This window comes from Cryptomeria japonica, chromosome 6, assembly GCF_030272615.1.
Source record: "Cryptomeria japonica chromosome 6, Sugi_1.0, whole genome shotgun sequence".
Taxonomy (NCBI): Eukaryota; Viridiplantae; Streptophyta; class Pinopsida; order Cupressales; family Cupressaceae; genus Cryptomeria; species Cryptomeria japonica.
In genome coordinates this window covers 599,266,876-599,282,172 of record NC_081410.1, presented here as the reverse complement: position 1 = coordinate 599,282,172, position 15,297 = coordinate 599,266,876, and the positions used below count along the sequence as shown (strand labels likewise).

The 15,297-nt window shown below is 35.0% G+C and overlaps 1 protein-coding gene across 1 annotated transcript; it reads right to left on the bottom strand.

The window, feature by feature from the left end:
• Positions 1–8,601: 8,601 nt before the first annotated feature.
• On the bottom strand, positions 8,602–9,799 carry LOC131036252 (uncharacterized). Its single transcript, XM_057968099.2, has one exon. The coding sequence runs from the start codon at positions 9,431–9,433 to the stop codon at positions 8,786–8,788; it is 648 nt and encodes a 215-aa protein (XP_057824082.1). The 5' UTR covers positions 9,434–9,799; the 3' UTR covers positions 8,602–8,785.
• Positions 9,800–15,297: the final 5,498 nt, after the last annotated feature.

Here is a 15,297-nt window from a genome sequence, read left to right as displayed (position 1 = left end):
CTTTGTGCAATTGTGTGTAATGAATCAATTAATGAAAGAACTTGCTCCTTTAGTGTCAAGTTCTCAAATTTTATGCATAGATATGTTATGTACATGTTATATGATTCACATAATGGAATAACTATTTAGTTTTATTTCTATCTCATGGATCACTAGTTAATTTGGATAATTCCTAACTCTTCCCTCCAATAAGAGAGCAAACTTGATAAATGAATTAAGATATGGGTTACGGTTCACTCAAAAGGTTATTCAATCTTAAGGAAACCTTGTTTGATCTTTTGAAATGTAGGTTTGCAACAAATAATGTGATATTAGAAAAACAATTTACCTAATCAATGCGTTTTACATTTCTATGAATTAATAATTGTGTTAATTTTCATAGCTAATATCCATTCTTCATTTGAAGAGAGTCTTAGGTCACGGCCATGCTTCATCCACTTATCTACAAACCCCTACATCATCCTCACATCACTTTGTCCTATTTGTCGTGGACCTCCTATAAGTGCCACTAGCAACAACCCTCCTCACAATGCCTTTATTACTGGTGTTACCTATGACACCATTATGAACCCTTTTTTATTTATGATACCCTCTATGTTTTATGTCCACTCTTGGATAGAAGAAAGCTCCCTCGAGGCCCTTAAACTAAAATTGGCCATTTTGTACCTTTGTAATTACATAAATACCTTTGTAGACTACCATCACATAGAAGTCCTTATCTAATACCAAGCTAGTGGTGTCCCCAAATCCCACAAGTAATATTGAAGAGATATAACCATGGAACATGAATAAGGATAAAGCCATGGATGGTAAGCTATGGATTAATTTGGGGCCATTCGATTTCTTAATTATGTTTAACAATTATTACTAGTTTTTAGCTCATCAAAAAGTATTAATTGATTTTTTGTATTCTAACATAAGTATGATGGACAAGGAAAAACTAGCATTAATCAAAAGCATTCTCATTCTCTTGTTAAAAAGCTTATTTATGTGATTGAATTCGGACACAACTATACTTTTTACATATAGAATTGACCCCATATGATAGCATAAATTTTATTGACATTGTGCAACCAAAACCATTATCTTTGGGTGGGATTTCTTACCCCATGTTTAAGTGCATTTTCTACTTAAATTTAAGCAACTGAAGTGTTCTCATACAAATTTGTAATTACCAAAAAAGGATAAATTGGAATCTTTCCCTATTTTAGTGGAGCAGCCACTCCTTAAAATTGAAAATAAAATTTGAAAAAAATGAAGAGCTGAAAATAAACAGCACTTGCTTATTGAGAAAAATGACACATTGTTTTCCCTCTTTTATTTGCCTCCTTTTTTCCTCCAAATTTAATCTGCAATTAATGATTTTATTTAATAACACTATATAAGACTATTGCTAAAAATAAGCAGCAAATTTTAATAATCATGGAGCCACCAGCTTCACAAATTGATGCTAAAAATTTTGAGCAATAGCTGTTAACCAAAACAAGCTAAACAACAACATGAGAACTTACCCTTATTGTATGAGGATGTCGATCAATATATAAAACAATGATAAAAGGAGTGAGAGGGAGGACGGTGTGGGTAGAAGACGCGGAGGGTGAGGGGGAGGGCAAATTCAATATTTCACATATAGTATGGGCATATGGGGGGAATACGTCTAGGTTATTGCTTGGAAAATCAAAGACTAACTTCAACCTTGACATTAAGGGATGCACAACATTACCCTATGTGGTAGGTAAAAGAGAATTATTACTTTGCTATAAATATGAATTTATTATTTACTGGCATGCTTCTTACGGCAAAAAGGTATCATATAACCAAGTGATAGAATCACACATGTCGCCAACACGGACCTCTAAATTGTGAAGTGATGAGATACATGGGATGTCCAATAATCAGGGTGCATGTACTAGTGTTGCGCATAGCAAGTAGAGTTATTATCTAATATTAGTGTTGCGAAAACAAGGCATGCGGTTGTTAGTGGTCAATTTCACCATCAATTCTAGCTTGGCCACTTTATTAGAGTTATCTACTTGCTTGACGACCAAAGATTCTCTTAATGTAAACACACATAACAAGGGGTGCATTTGACATAAATCAGAATCAAGCTATGGTTGAAGTAGCAAGAGGTAAATTTTTATAATAGTTTTAATTAATTGAAGCTACCTTGAAAGTATTTGAAGCCAAGAGTAAGCTGTTCATAGAACAAAATATGCAGCCTCCCCTCAGCATCTTAAAGATGGTTTAAACTTCATTATTGTCCAAGCCTGGTGTTCAAATCTTTGAGAAAACTATCTGTGCACAAAGGCCTCTAACACATTGGGAATTCTTGTGGGACATGAATCAAAGTCGTGTGGTAAGACAGACATGCAGAATCGCTGGAAAACGTGAAAATAGGATTTCATTCAATTGCAAACCACAATGAGTTCACCTTGGACACCAAGATTCTTTTGAACAGGGGTGACCAGACAATTCAGAGTTAAACTGTACGTGGAACAAAATCTCATAAGAATGAAATGACAGAGATCATGAAAAGAATACTAGGCAATAAAAATCAGTGGGGAGAAAACAAGACATCTACGCAGAATCAACACATGGAATCGTGATAATGTCATCATGGTCTTTGACGAAAGTAAGATATGTGATCCAGTGTGGACCTGGGCACATATGTGGGAGTAACAAGGGAATGGAAGGGGAATTGTTAAACTTTGGAGCTTGGCTAAGGAGCAACCACCTTGGAAAGTACACGTAACAAAGAGGGAGCAGAGTCTTAAGCAAAGGTATCACAACCCATCAATTCAGTGTCGGTCAAAGATGTTGCAAATGCACCATGAACAGAATCAGCTCTATAAAGGAGAGAGATGTAGAATCACCTCACCTCAAAAGTTTTGTTCTAGGTTGTAATTAAATCCTCAAGGTTTTAGAGGATTATGAACCATTACTATAGATGCAGCACCAAAATGGAGTGATGGGGGACTGTAAGCCAAATTGTGGCTCACTGGACCTTGGGTGGAAGTGCAGCAACCATGGAAAGTCTAAGTAGCACTCTAGAAGCATAATCTGAGCACAGGAATTGAAACCCATCAATCTACTGCCCAACAAAATTCACATGAATGCAACATAACCAGAACAGACTTCAAGGGTCGAGAATTAGTAGCACCACGGCATATATCGTGTTATAGGTTGTAATTAAGCCATGAGGGCTTGTAAAAAATTATATAATATGTGATTATTATGTACAGGATTTAAAGCATTAGAGACTATAAACATCAAGAAATTAATTGTTAATAGAATTCCCAGAAAAGTAATCAATGAAGTATATGCATGGGAAATGGTTATACATGAAAGGGAAAAAGCAGGTACTTAAGGTAACAGATAAGATCACAGAAAAAAGACTGAAAGCAACATGTTTAACTTAAGTGCTTGAGCACAGGCATCAGTTGCTATTGGCAGTGACCAGTGAGCAGTGAGCATCTCGACGAGATCTAAACAATCTAGAAGACCATGCTGAAGCAAACAAAGGCATTGGAGGAAAGATCATGATGAACACCATAACCAGTACTGCCTTCAATAGTATCACCTTGGCATATATCATATTCTAGGTTGTAACGATGTCGTGAGGGCTTGTAAAAATTATAGTGTGTGACTATATAGTATTAGAGATTATAAACATCAAGAAATTAAATGCTGATATAAGTCCCAAAAAAGCATTCAGTAAAGTATATGCAAAGAAAATAGTCATACAAGAAAAGGGAAAAGCCTGTAACTAAGGTAACAGATAAGATCACTGAAAGAAAATTTGAAAGCAACATGGTTGCCTGAAGTGCATGAGCACAGGCTTAAGTTGCTATGGGCAGTGGGCAGTGGGCATCTTTGTCATGTCCCCCATTTATAGCAGAAATAATTAATATAGATTTTGTCATAATATATTAAATCATGTTAAAATTATATTATACTATATTACATTGCTATAAAAAAAATATCATATCATCAATTTACATTGAATGATGTTATTATATAAGTAAAGTACATTAATTTACATTTATATATTGAATAATGTTATTATATTATTAATATACATTGTATTAAAATGGTGTAACAATATATATATTAATAATATACATTATATACATTAACAATATGGAATGATGCCATTTTATTAAAATATATATAATATTTGTTGACTGGTCTCCCCAAAGTCCCGATAGCCATTCCTCTGAAATGGTGGCTTGATTAAATGGAGGATCTCGTCAGGTGTGAGGGAAGCGACCCTTCAAAAAGGGGTGCTACCAAATAGGAAGCATCGTGGCTTCCCACCACGATGGGGGGTAGGATAAATACCTCCCCCCGTGCCAATTTTGGGGGATATGCAAGCAAGGAATGGTAAAGTCTGCCAGCAGGGATAAAGACAGGAGAAGGTTCAGTGTCAGGTACGTATAAGCATCAATTTTCTGAGTTAGCATTAGAGTATATATCAGCCAGTATCATATACATAATTAAATTGAGATCTGTGCATCAATGAATATAAATTAAGATGTTCTTAATCAAGTCAATAATAGTTAATATCATATTAAGTTAAGGTGGTAAATTTTATCTATTTATTCAAACAGCATTAAAATAACAGTACTGTCAGACATAATATATATATATAATCTCAGGAATACATAATACAAACAGATTCAGGTTACGCAAATTATGGTTAATGCTGTAAATTCTAATAATATGAGAAATAACAAATTGATTATAATGAAATAATGACAATAAGTGGTTAATGCTGATACAAAGTAACACTAAAAGGAAACTTTGATGATAATCTGATACACAGCACTGTTGAAATGTAATATAAAATGATAATTATGTCAGATGTAATTGATTATCATAATGTGATGGATTGAATAAATATAATAAATGGTTCAATGTAAAGAGGGACTCTCTCGCCACTCCATAGTGGATGCCTAACACCTGCCACTTGGAGCCAAGAGGGATGGAGCATCTGCTCTTGAGCTTAAGAGAGAAGATGGTTGTGATGAGGGGGAACGGCGATAGAACACCTCGCTGGGTACGCCACTCCATGATGGATGCCTAACAACTGCCATATGGAGCCAAGGGGGATATGGTATCAGCCCTTGGGCCTAGGAGGAATGGTTTCTTGTACACCCTATGCAACTAGCCTACCCTAATGTGCTAAGGAAATTGATTGGTAACTGACTTTCAATCTGACTTTATATAATAAACTGATTATACCCAAAAATTGTAATTCTAAACAGTAACTAATATAGCAGACTTGATATCATTTAATATAATTTCATTGGTATATGTTTCAATTTTACAAGTATTATTTCATGTGTTATCCTAATCTTTGTTGCAGGAAACCAGTATGCAAAGGTACGTCCATAAAACTTAATTACCTATCTTGTAGATTTGGGCAAATATAGGTTAATCTAAAGTATAACTAATTAGGGGACATTACAATCTTGACAAGATCTAAATAATCTAGAAGATCATGACGAAAAAAAAAAGTATCAGAGGAAAGATCGTGATGAAGACCATCATGCCCCTTGCATGAATGTTGTATCGTTGTAAATCAACTACAAAGCAGTATTAAATGTGAATGAATTGAGTTATATTGTATTGTAGACTCACCTATGGTGAACATATCTGAATAGTTCTAGTTGCTTCAATGAAATTATTCGCAGTGCTGATATTCTGATAGGATTTATTGGTTGGCACAAAGCCCTTAACAATTGGGTGAGAAGAAATGTCACTTGAAAATATACCCATTCTCTATGGTTAAAAATAATTGTCTATGATCACCAGTTAGACATTAGTTGTAATCCTTGAATGGCATTAGAGTTGTACGGTGTCAAACAGTTGTTAATCACACAATTTGACAACCATCGGACTCAGTACTAGGCCAGAGGAATTGTGATGTTTTATCTATCACTGCAGCCAACAGCAGAGCAGCATGCTATATTACATGCACATTTATATTTCATTTTTTTTAGGGTAATAGAAAGTGACATTAAAAAGTTTTGCAAAATTTTACAATATCAAATTCTGAATATCTACAATAATGATGTCCATGGATATCATTAGAAAAGTATTAGAAACCAGATTTCAACTTCCAAATTGAGAAAATTCAAAATAATATCTTATAGAATCAAAAAACATATAATCCTACCAGAATTGTAGTACAGACCTGAATTGTATACTTCACTTCAAGCTAACATTGGTACAGACACTTCAAAAACTTTCAAAGAGGTGCTTCTCATCATGTATATGGACAAGCATTTCTTCTGAATCTGTGTATACCCATTTGCAATTTGTTGTCTCTGCACTTCCTTGTGCTTTCCCTTGGGGGGATTTTTTTGGAAACTTTTGGAGTTGTCTTTTAGTTTTAAGATAAAGGGTTTGAGCTGAAGAATTAACGCTTCAAAATTGGACAATGAATCCTAAACCGAGAACCGAGGGATAAATTTGAACCATCAGTCTTGATATGAAAAGCATTTGGTCAAAGTTTGATGCTTTGATTCTTTGTTCCCAAGTTGGTTTTGAATATCTTGATAACTCGCCTTGCTATTCAATTTAGAGTTCTTCCTCAAAGGCCAAAGCTTGGAAAGAGTTTTTGGTTTTAAGTGGGTCCCTTTATGTGTGTCAATGTTTCCCTTTAAATTTGTATGCCACCTCGGATTCTTCCTCGATTTTGCAAGGCTTTGCCTTTGTGATTGGACGCATACATCTTTGGGAAGGCCAGTTGATGTTGTTCGGATTCTTGAGAAGCTGCTGCCCCCAATCTATTTGGGAAGTTTTTGTCTCCTTGTAGTTGATGCATAGGGTGAACCCTGGGCAAATGGTTGTGTGTTCATTGCAAATCCTACACCAAAAGGGAACATGATTGTGGTTGAGTAGAGGTTTCTTCGGATCAATATTGACACAGATCTTTACATGGTTAAGAATATAGTGATACTTAGTAATTTCAGATGCAGTAATGTGGATTCTTGTCAATATCCACTGAAAAGCAGGGGTGGCCTGACCTATACTGGAACCATGCTCAAAAGATAAAAAGTAACTTGGAAATATCATATATCAATGGCAACTTTCTGCAACTAGCATTAAAAGCAGTCTCTAATACTCACATCAGGTCCCTATGTTAGTTTGATGACCAACCATACAGGTCCAAACTCCAACGCCTGCTGGGTTAATACAAACCGTCACTGTCACCAATCAGGCACTTATTTTTACAATTATAGACAAGAGAAGTTAATAGAAATTTGAATGCCATGATGAAAAGGTTGATCCCTCTAGTGTATAGATTCCCATTAGGTTTAGTGTAGTGAAAGCCTATAGAAAAATTATGCAGGTCCATACTACAAAACCTTGTGCAAACATACAAATCATTCTTCTCTGTAATCAGATGACTATCATCACAATCAGTAACATAGAAAAATAGAAAAAACTTACAGGCTATGAAAAAACAGAGGTACCCTCTGCCACATATATTGGAGACATAAAGATTAATATTGTATGAATCTGCAAACCAGCTATAAATGCCCAAACCTCAAACCCCTATGAGGGTATACAAATCAGCTTTAGCACTAAATGGCCAATTAACTTCTCGATCACTAACAAGTAAAATTCCAAAAAGGGTAAAATGTTAAAACTGCAAATCATAGGAATATCATTAATATCCCCACATATAGTGAGGATTGTGAAGCAGAAAAAAAAAATTAATCGTTAGAACTTTAGTCGGAATGAAACTCAATTTGTTTATAAAATATCATGAATAATAGAAGAGTATAAATTTCAAAATTGTAATTCCTATGAAAAGCACTTCCATCCACATGCAAAAATCCTGGTGATTTGCTGATAGTAATCAAGTTGGCATTAAGAATCCCAACCAGCTTCCCAAATCTATTGAATAAACAACACCTGCAAATCCTACAAATACCACTTCTATCCATAACAGAAAACTATGCGTAACAAAAATAGTTTATAATCCTCAATTTAGCATATTTTATTTCAAGGGCTTGAATATAAAGAGGTTAGGACCACAAATCCTACGAGTAACATTTCCATCCACATATAAAAGCAGCACAATAGAATTATAATCATCATGTTGGTATTAAAAAAAAAAAAAATCTGTCGTCAACATCACTCGAACAGACATTGCTTTAAAATGGCAAAGCCTATGAACATCATTTAACCTACATATAAGGCCTGATAAATAGCAGAATAACTAATAAGTTTATCGTCGTCAATTTAGCATATAGAACCCAAAAATTTTCTAACATAACTTTCATCTATTCATAATTAAAACAGCAAATTCTACGAATATCATTTCCATCAACACATACAGATTGATAGGTGAAGGAATAATTTCATCAACAACAAGTTGTTAGATAGAAATCCAGTTTTATCTGACCATCTCTTCAATAGATAAAGGACTAAAAATGTAAAATCCTAAGAATGGAGTATTAAGAACGAAAACCATTGTAAGAATCCACAAGCTCTAGAAATTGGTTAAAACTGCAGAACCTATGAATATCATTGCCATCCACACATAAAGCCTTATGTTTAGCAGAGTAATTTATAATAATCAAGTTGGTGAAAAGAAATATCATTTAGTATCAACATCTCTTTGACAGAAAATAACTTAGAAAACCAAATGTACTGAAAATCACATAATATGTTCTGCAGAGTTTGCCTTTAAGCTAGCATAATTAACAAATTATGCAGGCATATGCATTATATGATAAACCAGATAATTACAGAGGTCCTACTTAGCCTAAACCTCAAGTCCTTCCTTAGTGGCCACCTCAAGCCCTTCTTTGGTTGGCACCTCAAGCCCTTCCTTGGTGGGCACCTCAAGCCCTTCTTTCGCAGGCAATTTCTGGTAGCCAAAATCTTTGAGATCCGCACCGAAACCCTCTGCCTCAGCAGAAACCCTATACCTGTGTGTGGCCAGGGTCCAGACCAAATGAAAGATTGTGGATGTAATGGCGCCACAAAGAGCACCAAGTAAAAGGGCAATAAGAATGCTCAGGACATCCCTAGCCCTCTTCTGGAAGGTACTCATCATCTGCTTCTGGTGGTCATGGTGTTTAGTTTGCTCAAATGAGTTGTGCCTATCGTTGGCTTTGTGAAATGGGTTGTAATTGTTGGTAAATCCCCATGATTCATAAATAACCTGGTTTGGCTCTCCATTAAGATCTCCCTTGAAAACATCAAGCTTGTGAGTCTCAACAGGAATGGCCACTAGCAGGCCTTCTTCCTTGGGATGATGATAACGGGGTAGAGAAAATGAAATAGAAACTATGTATGATCTACAGGCATAGAAGGGCTTACCAGGGCGGCCTTGGGCCTGAAGGAAGCAGCATACAAACAACATTGAAATGAGAAAAATCCTGAAGGTTGACATGACAGAAGAAGCCATTGATCCAACACCCACAAACCCTACAAGCCAAATCTGCTTCTGCTCTGAATTTCGCAAACAAAACGGTTAGGGAGAACAATAGAGCTATTTGATTTTTATGTGGTTTCAGTTTCCGAAAGTCAATAAGCCTCTCCCTTGCCAGTCAGCCTGGAAAATAAACTTGGTCAAAACTCAAATTAGCATTGATTAAATCGCCCAATAGAAGGTTTAATTGAATTGCCAAAGAGCAAGCTGGCCAAATAGCATTGATTAAATTGGCGATTTCTCTGCAGGTACAAAAGTCGATGGCCTTCTGGCGTGTAATTAACGCCAACGGCTTTTTTAACTATCCATTAGTTGCAAACTTGCATCTTGCGGGGACACTCAGTAACAATAATAATAACTACGACTAGGTCATTTGATTGCGGGTAAGTGGTCATTGTAAACTCGTTTGATATTTTGGAAGATCGTTTACATTTATTTTATTATTTTTTCTTTCATTTTTCCTCTCACTTGTCATGTGATGTTTCTTAGGGGAAGAGTACTCTAGTTACCATTCATGTTCTAATAACTGTTCATTCCTTACATACTCAATCTTTTAAATTTTTTTCTTTTTTTTCTTTGATTTTTCCTTTACTTCGTCATATAACATATCGCTGTTCATTCCTTACATACCCAACCTTCTAAATTTTTTTCTTTTTTTTCTTTGATTTTTCCTTCACTTCATCATATAACATACCGTTCATGTTCTCTTCATTCCTTACATACCCAAACTTCCAAAAAAAAAAAAAAAGTTTCTTTCATTTTTCCTCTCACTTCGTCATATAACATACGTTCATGTTCCAGTAACCAATAGAAGAAATAGCATACCCTTACATTATGGGTGGGCTAAAATTAATTAAAAATACCAATCTAACCTAATATAAGTAGTTAGGAATTTATACATTGAATGTCAAAATAATTAAGATCTTAAGAATATTAGTTTTCCACAATTCATAGTAGTTAGTACTCTTGCTTCTGGTTTAGATTGTGTATGTTTTTTTTGCATCAACATTTTGAATCACTCTGTAATCCATCATCAAGATGATAGAAAGCTCATAGAGTTTAAATTAAAATATATCAAAAAAATACTTTAGGGTTAAAAAATCTTTTTATTTATTTTTGTAGGTCAATTTTATGCTAATAGAATTATTTTACACAAGAGTAGAACCAAATCTTATGTACAAATGTTAACCTATCTTGTAGATTTGAACTTTGTTGAATTGGATGTCTAAAACCCATTCACCTTGATGTATACAACCTAATTTCTAAAAGGAAAGGTATCAATAGATCATCATTTAGGAGCTTGTTAGGCTACGAGTGCTCTCATTTGGTCAAACCCCTTGTGATCAAGTAAACATTATAAAACAATGAATGAAGACAAATAAGTAGGTATGAAATGCTTAAAGTTTTGATGCAATATCGATGTCATTCTTTTGTGATAATAGAATATGTTGTAGAGTTATCTAATGATTTCTCTAAACATGTAATAATGAATAGGTTTGTCTTTTTATACAACTCCATGGTATGGATTTTGAAATATTTTACACTTTAGTTTAGTCTTGATGACTAGATGGTGAGAGGGGGCATGGACCCAAATCTTTATTCTAAATTTGAAAGCTAAAAATATGTTAAAATTTGTCAAGATAAGTCTCTCAAGTTGGGGCATGTGGGAACCTAGCGTTTAACCACATAATTGTACAAATGAATCATATTCTTGTCACTATGTTTTACCAAATCAACACGGATCTCTTATGGTAGCAAGCTATTAGATGTTGCAAAAAGTACTAGTAGAGTGTAGTGTTAAGGTGTTGAGGGAGAAATTTCATATATGTATATGGATATGTATATGTATATGTATATGTATATGTATATGTATATGTATATGTATGTATGTATATGTATGTATGTATGTGTGTGTGTGTGTGTGTATGTTTACATACATACATATAGCATAGAATGAAATTCACTAAATCAATATGCTAAGTTGGGTGGTTTGACCCTAGTTCAAGTCTCATTAGTCCATGAACACCTCCTAAAGCTTTCAAGCTACATCAATTGGATACAATACCATAAGAGATGTGAAACAAAACAAAAAGTCAAACTTTGGTACAAAATTTGTTAAGAAATATATTTTGACTTTGTACTCTAATGTTAAGAACACAAAATATGTTTTTTGAGCTACATAGCATAAAAGAATATTTTTGGGTTATAAAGGTCAAGCTTGGCCCCAAAAACGTTGAAATGAGCCTTAACAAGAGCAAGTTGGTTATGGTGACATGGATCTCTATGAAATCTTCAACTAAAAATAGCTCAATCAGATTCCCTAATTAAAATTTATAGCCTCTAGAAGTTAGGCCTCTCACATAAAAAATTTAAAAGCATATAAATGATACATAAGAGAGTTGTAAGAGGGAATTACACCTGTTGCTCAACTTATGATGCATGTTATGACATGTGCATCATAAAGTATCTTTGAATGGATATAATGGAGCCAAAATGGAGAGCACATATTGGTGTGTGGATATAATGATTTTATGATATATATAAGGTTTTTTTTTTCACTAGTGGAATCATCATGAGATATGAGCATTGGATTTTGACAAGACATTTGGATGTCACATTTTGGGTGCTTTCACGTCAAGATTTCTCAATTACCACTTGATGGTTTCATGTATTGCTTATCATATTTAATGATTGCTTGATATGGAGGCTTCATAGTTAGTTTTCTAAGTACTATTAAGCAACCAACATTTATTTGAGATCTCTTATTTTTATATCCATGTAAAGGGTTTGAATCTACAAGTGTTTTTGAATCATAGTGATTATTAAATCTTCCATGTTAATCACTATGTTATGGCATATTATTTTTGTGTTGTTTTTCCCTTTAATTGCATGATCTAAATTTCTGCACATACCTTTTCTCAGAGATTAGTGTGGCAAACATATCCCACATCTTTTCTTCTTTTAGAAAGTCTTTCAAGATCAGGCTTGCATGAACCTCTTAGTTACTTGAAGAATTATTCATACAAGTCCTCTATAAAAAATTATTATAGTTTTTGTCTTCTCGATATGCTTTTCTTATGGTACCAACCTATAGATCAGGAAATTGAAAATCATCAAAACAATAGCAATTAGGACAACCACAAAACCTAAAGCTGCTATGAAAGTAATCCCAATCCAATCAATGAAGACATAAAGACAAGATATTCAAATCAAATCAAACCAAAGCAAACCGACGCAGATATCTCCTTCATGTGGCTCCATTGTTCTTCTTTCACCTTCAAATTTGATGTGGATCTCACCTACAAGTGCAAAATGCAAGTGGAAAGCAAGTTGTTGAGAGATGAAATTCGTAGCGTAAGGTTACTCGAAAATGTGATTGATCCCCTTTCATTGAATAAAATCATCCAATTGATAGACAAATTGGAGAGAGGACAAGATTAGCATGAAGAGATTTGAAAGGAAATTCAAATCAAGAATGGAAAAATTATGACAAATGTATGACAATTTCTATGCAAGGTGTATGACAAATTATGACAAGATTGAAATAGAAATTAGGAATTAGGAGAAATTAGCAAATTAAAAAAATTGAGGAAAAAGATGAAATAGAAATTAGGTGAATTAATTAATAGGTTTTCATCCATTAATTAATTCATGAAAGAGACCTAGGACTAAATAAATAGATTTATTTAACCCACAAAGAAGAAGAAAAGGATTAAATGAACAAATCATAAAACCCTAGAAATAAGAGGACAAGGAATTAGGTGAAGACAACAAGAAATTAATGTAGGTTCGATCATGATTCTAATTGACAAAGGACCAATGTTGATAAATGATTGAGATTGGTTGACAAAAATCAATGACAAATTGACCAAGATTGACAAGGAGATCAAATTGATAGGCGCCAATTGATGAGGAACAATGACTAATCGATCCAAATTGACATGAGTGAAAAGGAGAAGGATCGATGACGAATCGATCGCAAAATGACAAGATTGACAAGGACAAGGATCGATGACGAATCGATCGCAAAATGATGAGATTGACAAGTTGATAATCGCAAATGATTACTAACAAGCTAAAGATGATTGAAAGATTGATAGGAGGACAAAACCCTAATTCTATCATTGATTAGGATTGACAATGTCCAAAATGATGATAAATGAGCACACACCATGATGCGACAGGATAAGATCAACCAAAATCATGACTGAAGATTGCTATCGACAAGACCTAATTCGAAAGCGATAAAAATGAGGAATGCAGAAGAAAGACTCGATGCTTGCAAATGATAAAGACCAAGTGCACAACATAGAAGAAATGTTAATGCGACGCAAGAACCCTAAAATAAGGCAATGCACAAATGTTAAAGTATGACTCCACAAGCGTTGACCATTTTTAGATGTCTACATTTTGCCCCTCTTTGAGACAATGTGATTCTAAGCGTTGTTTCAAAGAACAATAATGAAAATGCCCCAGACAATAACAATGACATATGCATGCCCCCTCGAGGAATTGGCCAGAAAAATCTAGAAAAGAGGCCAAGTGATCGATAAGAATGACAGAAGACGATAGGTTCGAACGGATCAAAAATCGAAGGTCGGATGCACAAAGGACAAGCAGTGGAAGGCACAAAAGACCATGACCATCATAAGATGGAGAGCATGCACATCCATCTAGGTACTGACAAAGATCTATATAGGAGACAAGGAGAAGGAAAAGAGTTCATTTGCACTGGCCAAAGTGGAGGAGTTGTTGCTCAGGAAAAAGGACCCTTATAGAGAGATGGCGAACATTCCAATGGCAGATCACCTTGGGGAACATGTACGCATCTACAGACAACCGGACGACGCGGGAGTAGCGGTATGTAGCTCAAAAACCCATATGTTCAATTTCATAAATTTTACTTGATTGCGGGACATTGCGGGGCCCACAAGGGAGGGAAAAATGCATATCTGCACCTATGTGGGCACATTCTGCGCCTGTGTAATGATGTTATGCGCTTGTGTAAGGTACACAGGTGCAGCTTGATGCTGCACAAGTGCAAGACAGTGTGCACAAGCGCAATTGTGCACTTATGACTGAACTAGACCGAACAGACCGCCAAGACTGATGGAAGAAATGTTAGTAAGAAGAAATTAGACAGAGGATAGTTAGAGATGAAGGAAAACTTGCTTTCACAAATGCACATAAGTAGGTGAGAACCTTTATTTATCGTAGCAAAGTGGATGCAGAGCATCATGGCATTGAAGGCCAGAGTTGGAACACAACCCCTTTTGCAAAAGACAAACACATTGCACACAAGGAATGAGTGAAGCATCCTAGGGTGCATACATCAAGGGTCGAGGTATGTGCAGCGTTCACAAAGCGAACGTACTTATCACAGACACCCAATGATATAGTTGCACCAGTTTATAACAAACATTCCACAAACAACAAACACAACAAAAAAAAGGAAAGGGACCATGAACCATCCCGGTCACTCTAAATCACTCAGTGACATCATCGAGCAACATAGGAACATGATCGAAGCCAAAGATAAATCAGTAAAAAGATAAGACACACAAATTCAACTAAGTCAAACAAATAGTCTGATCGTCATTGTCAAAAGTGGAAAACAAGAATGATCATGTTGTCTGGTTTCAGGGAATGCGATACCCCATTGAAGACTAGACACAGTCTAGTTTTGAGTATACCACACCCTGTATAAGACCCATGATAATGTTGACAAGGACCAATGGTAATGTTGATGCTATTTTGATTGATGTGACAACTATGATCAGGTTGAATGCTTGCTTGGTCGAATAGTTTATCTGTTAATGTGTGATTTCATTAAAGCACAA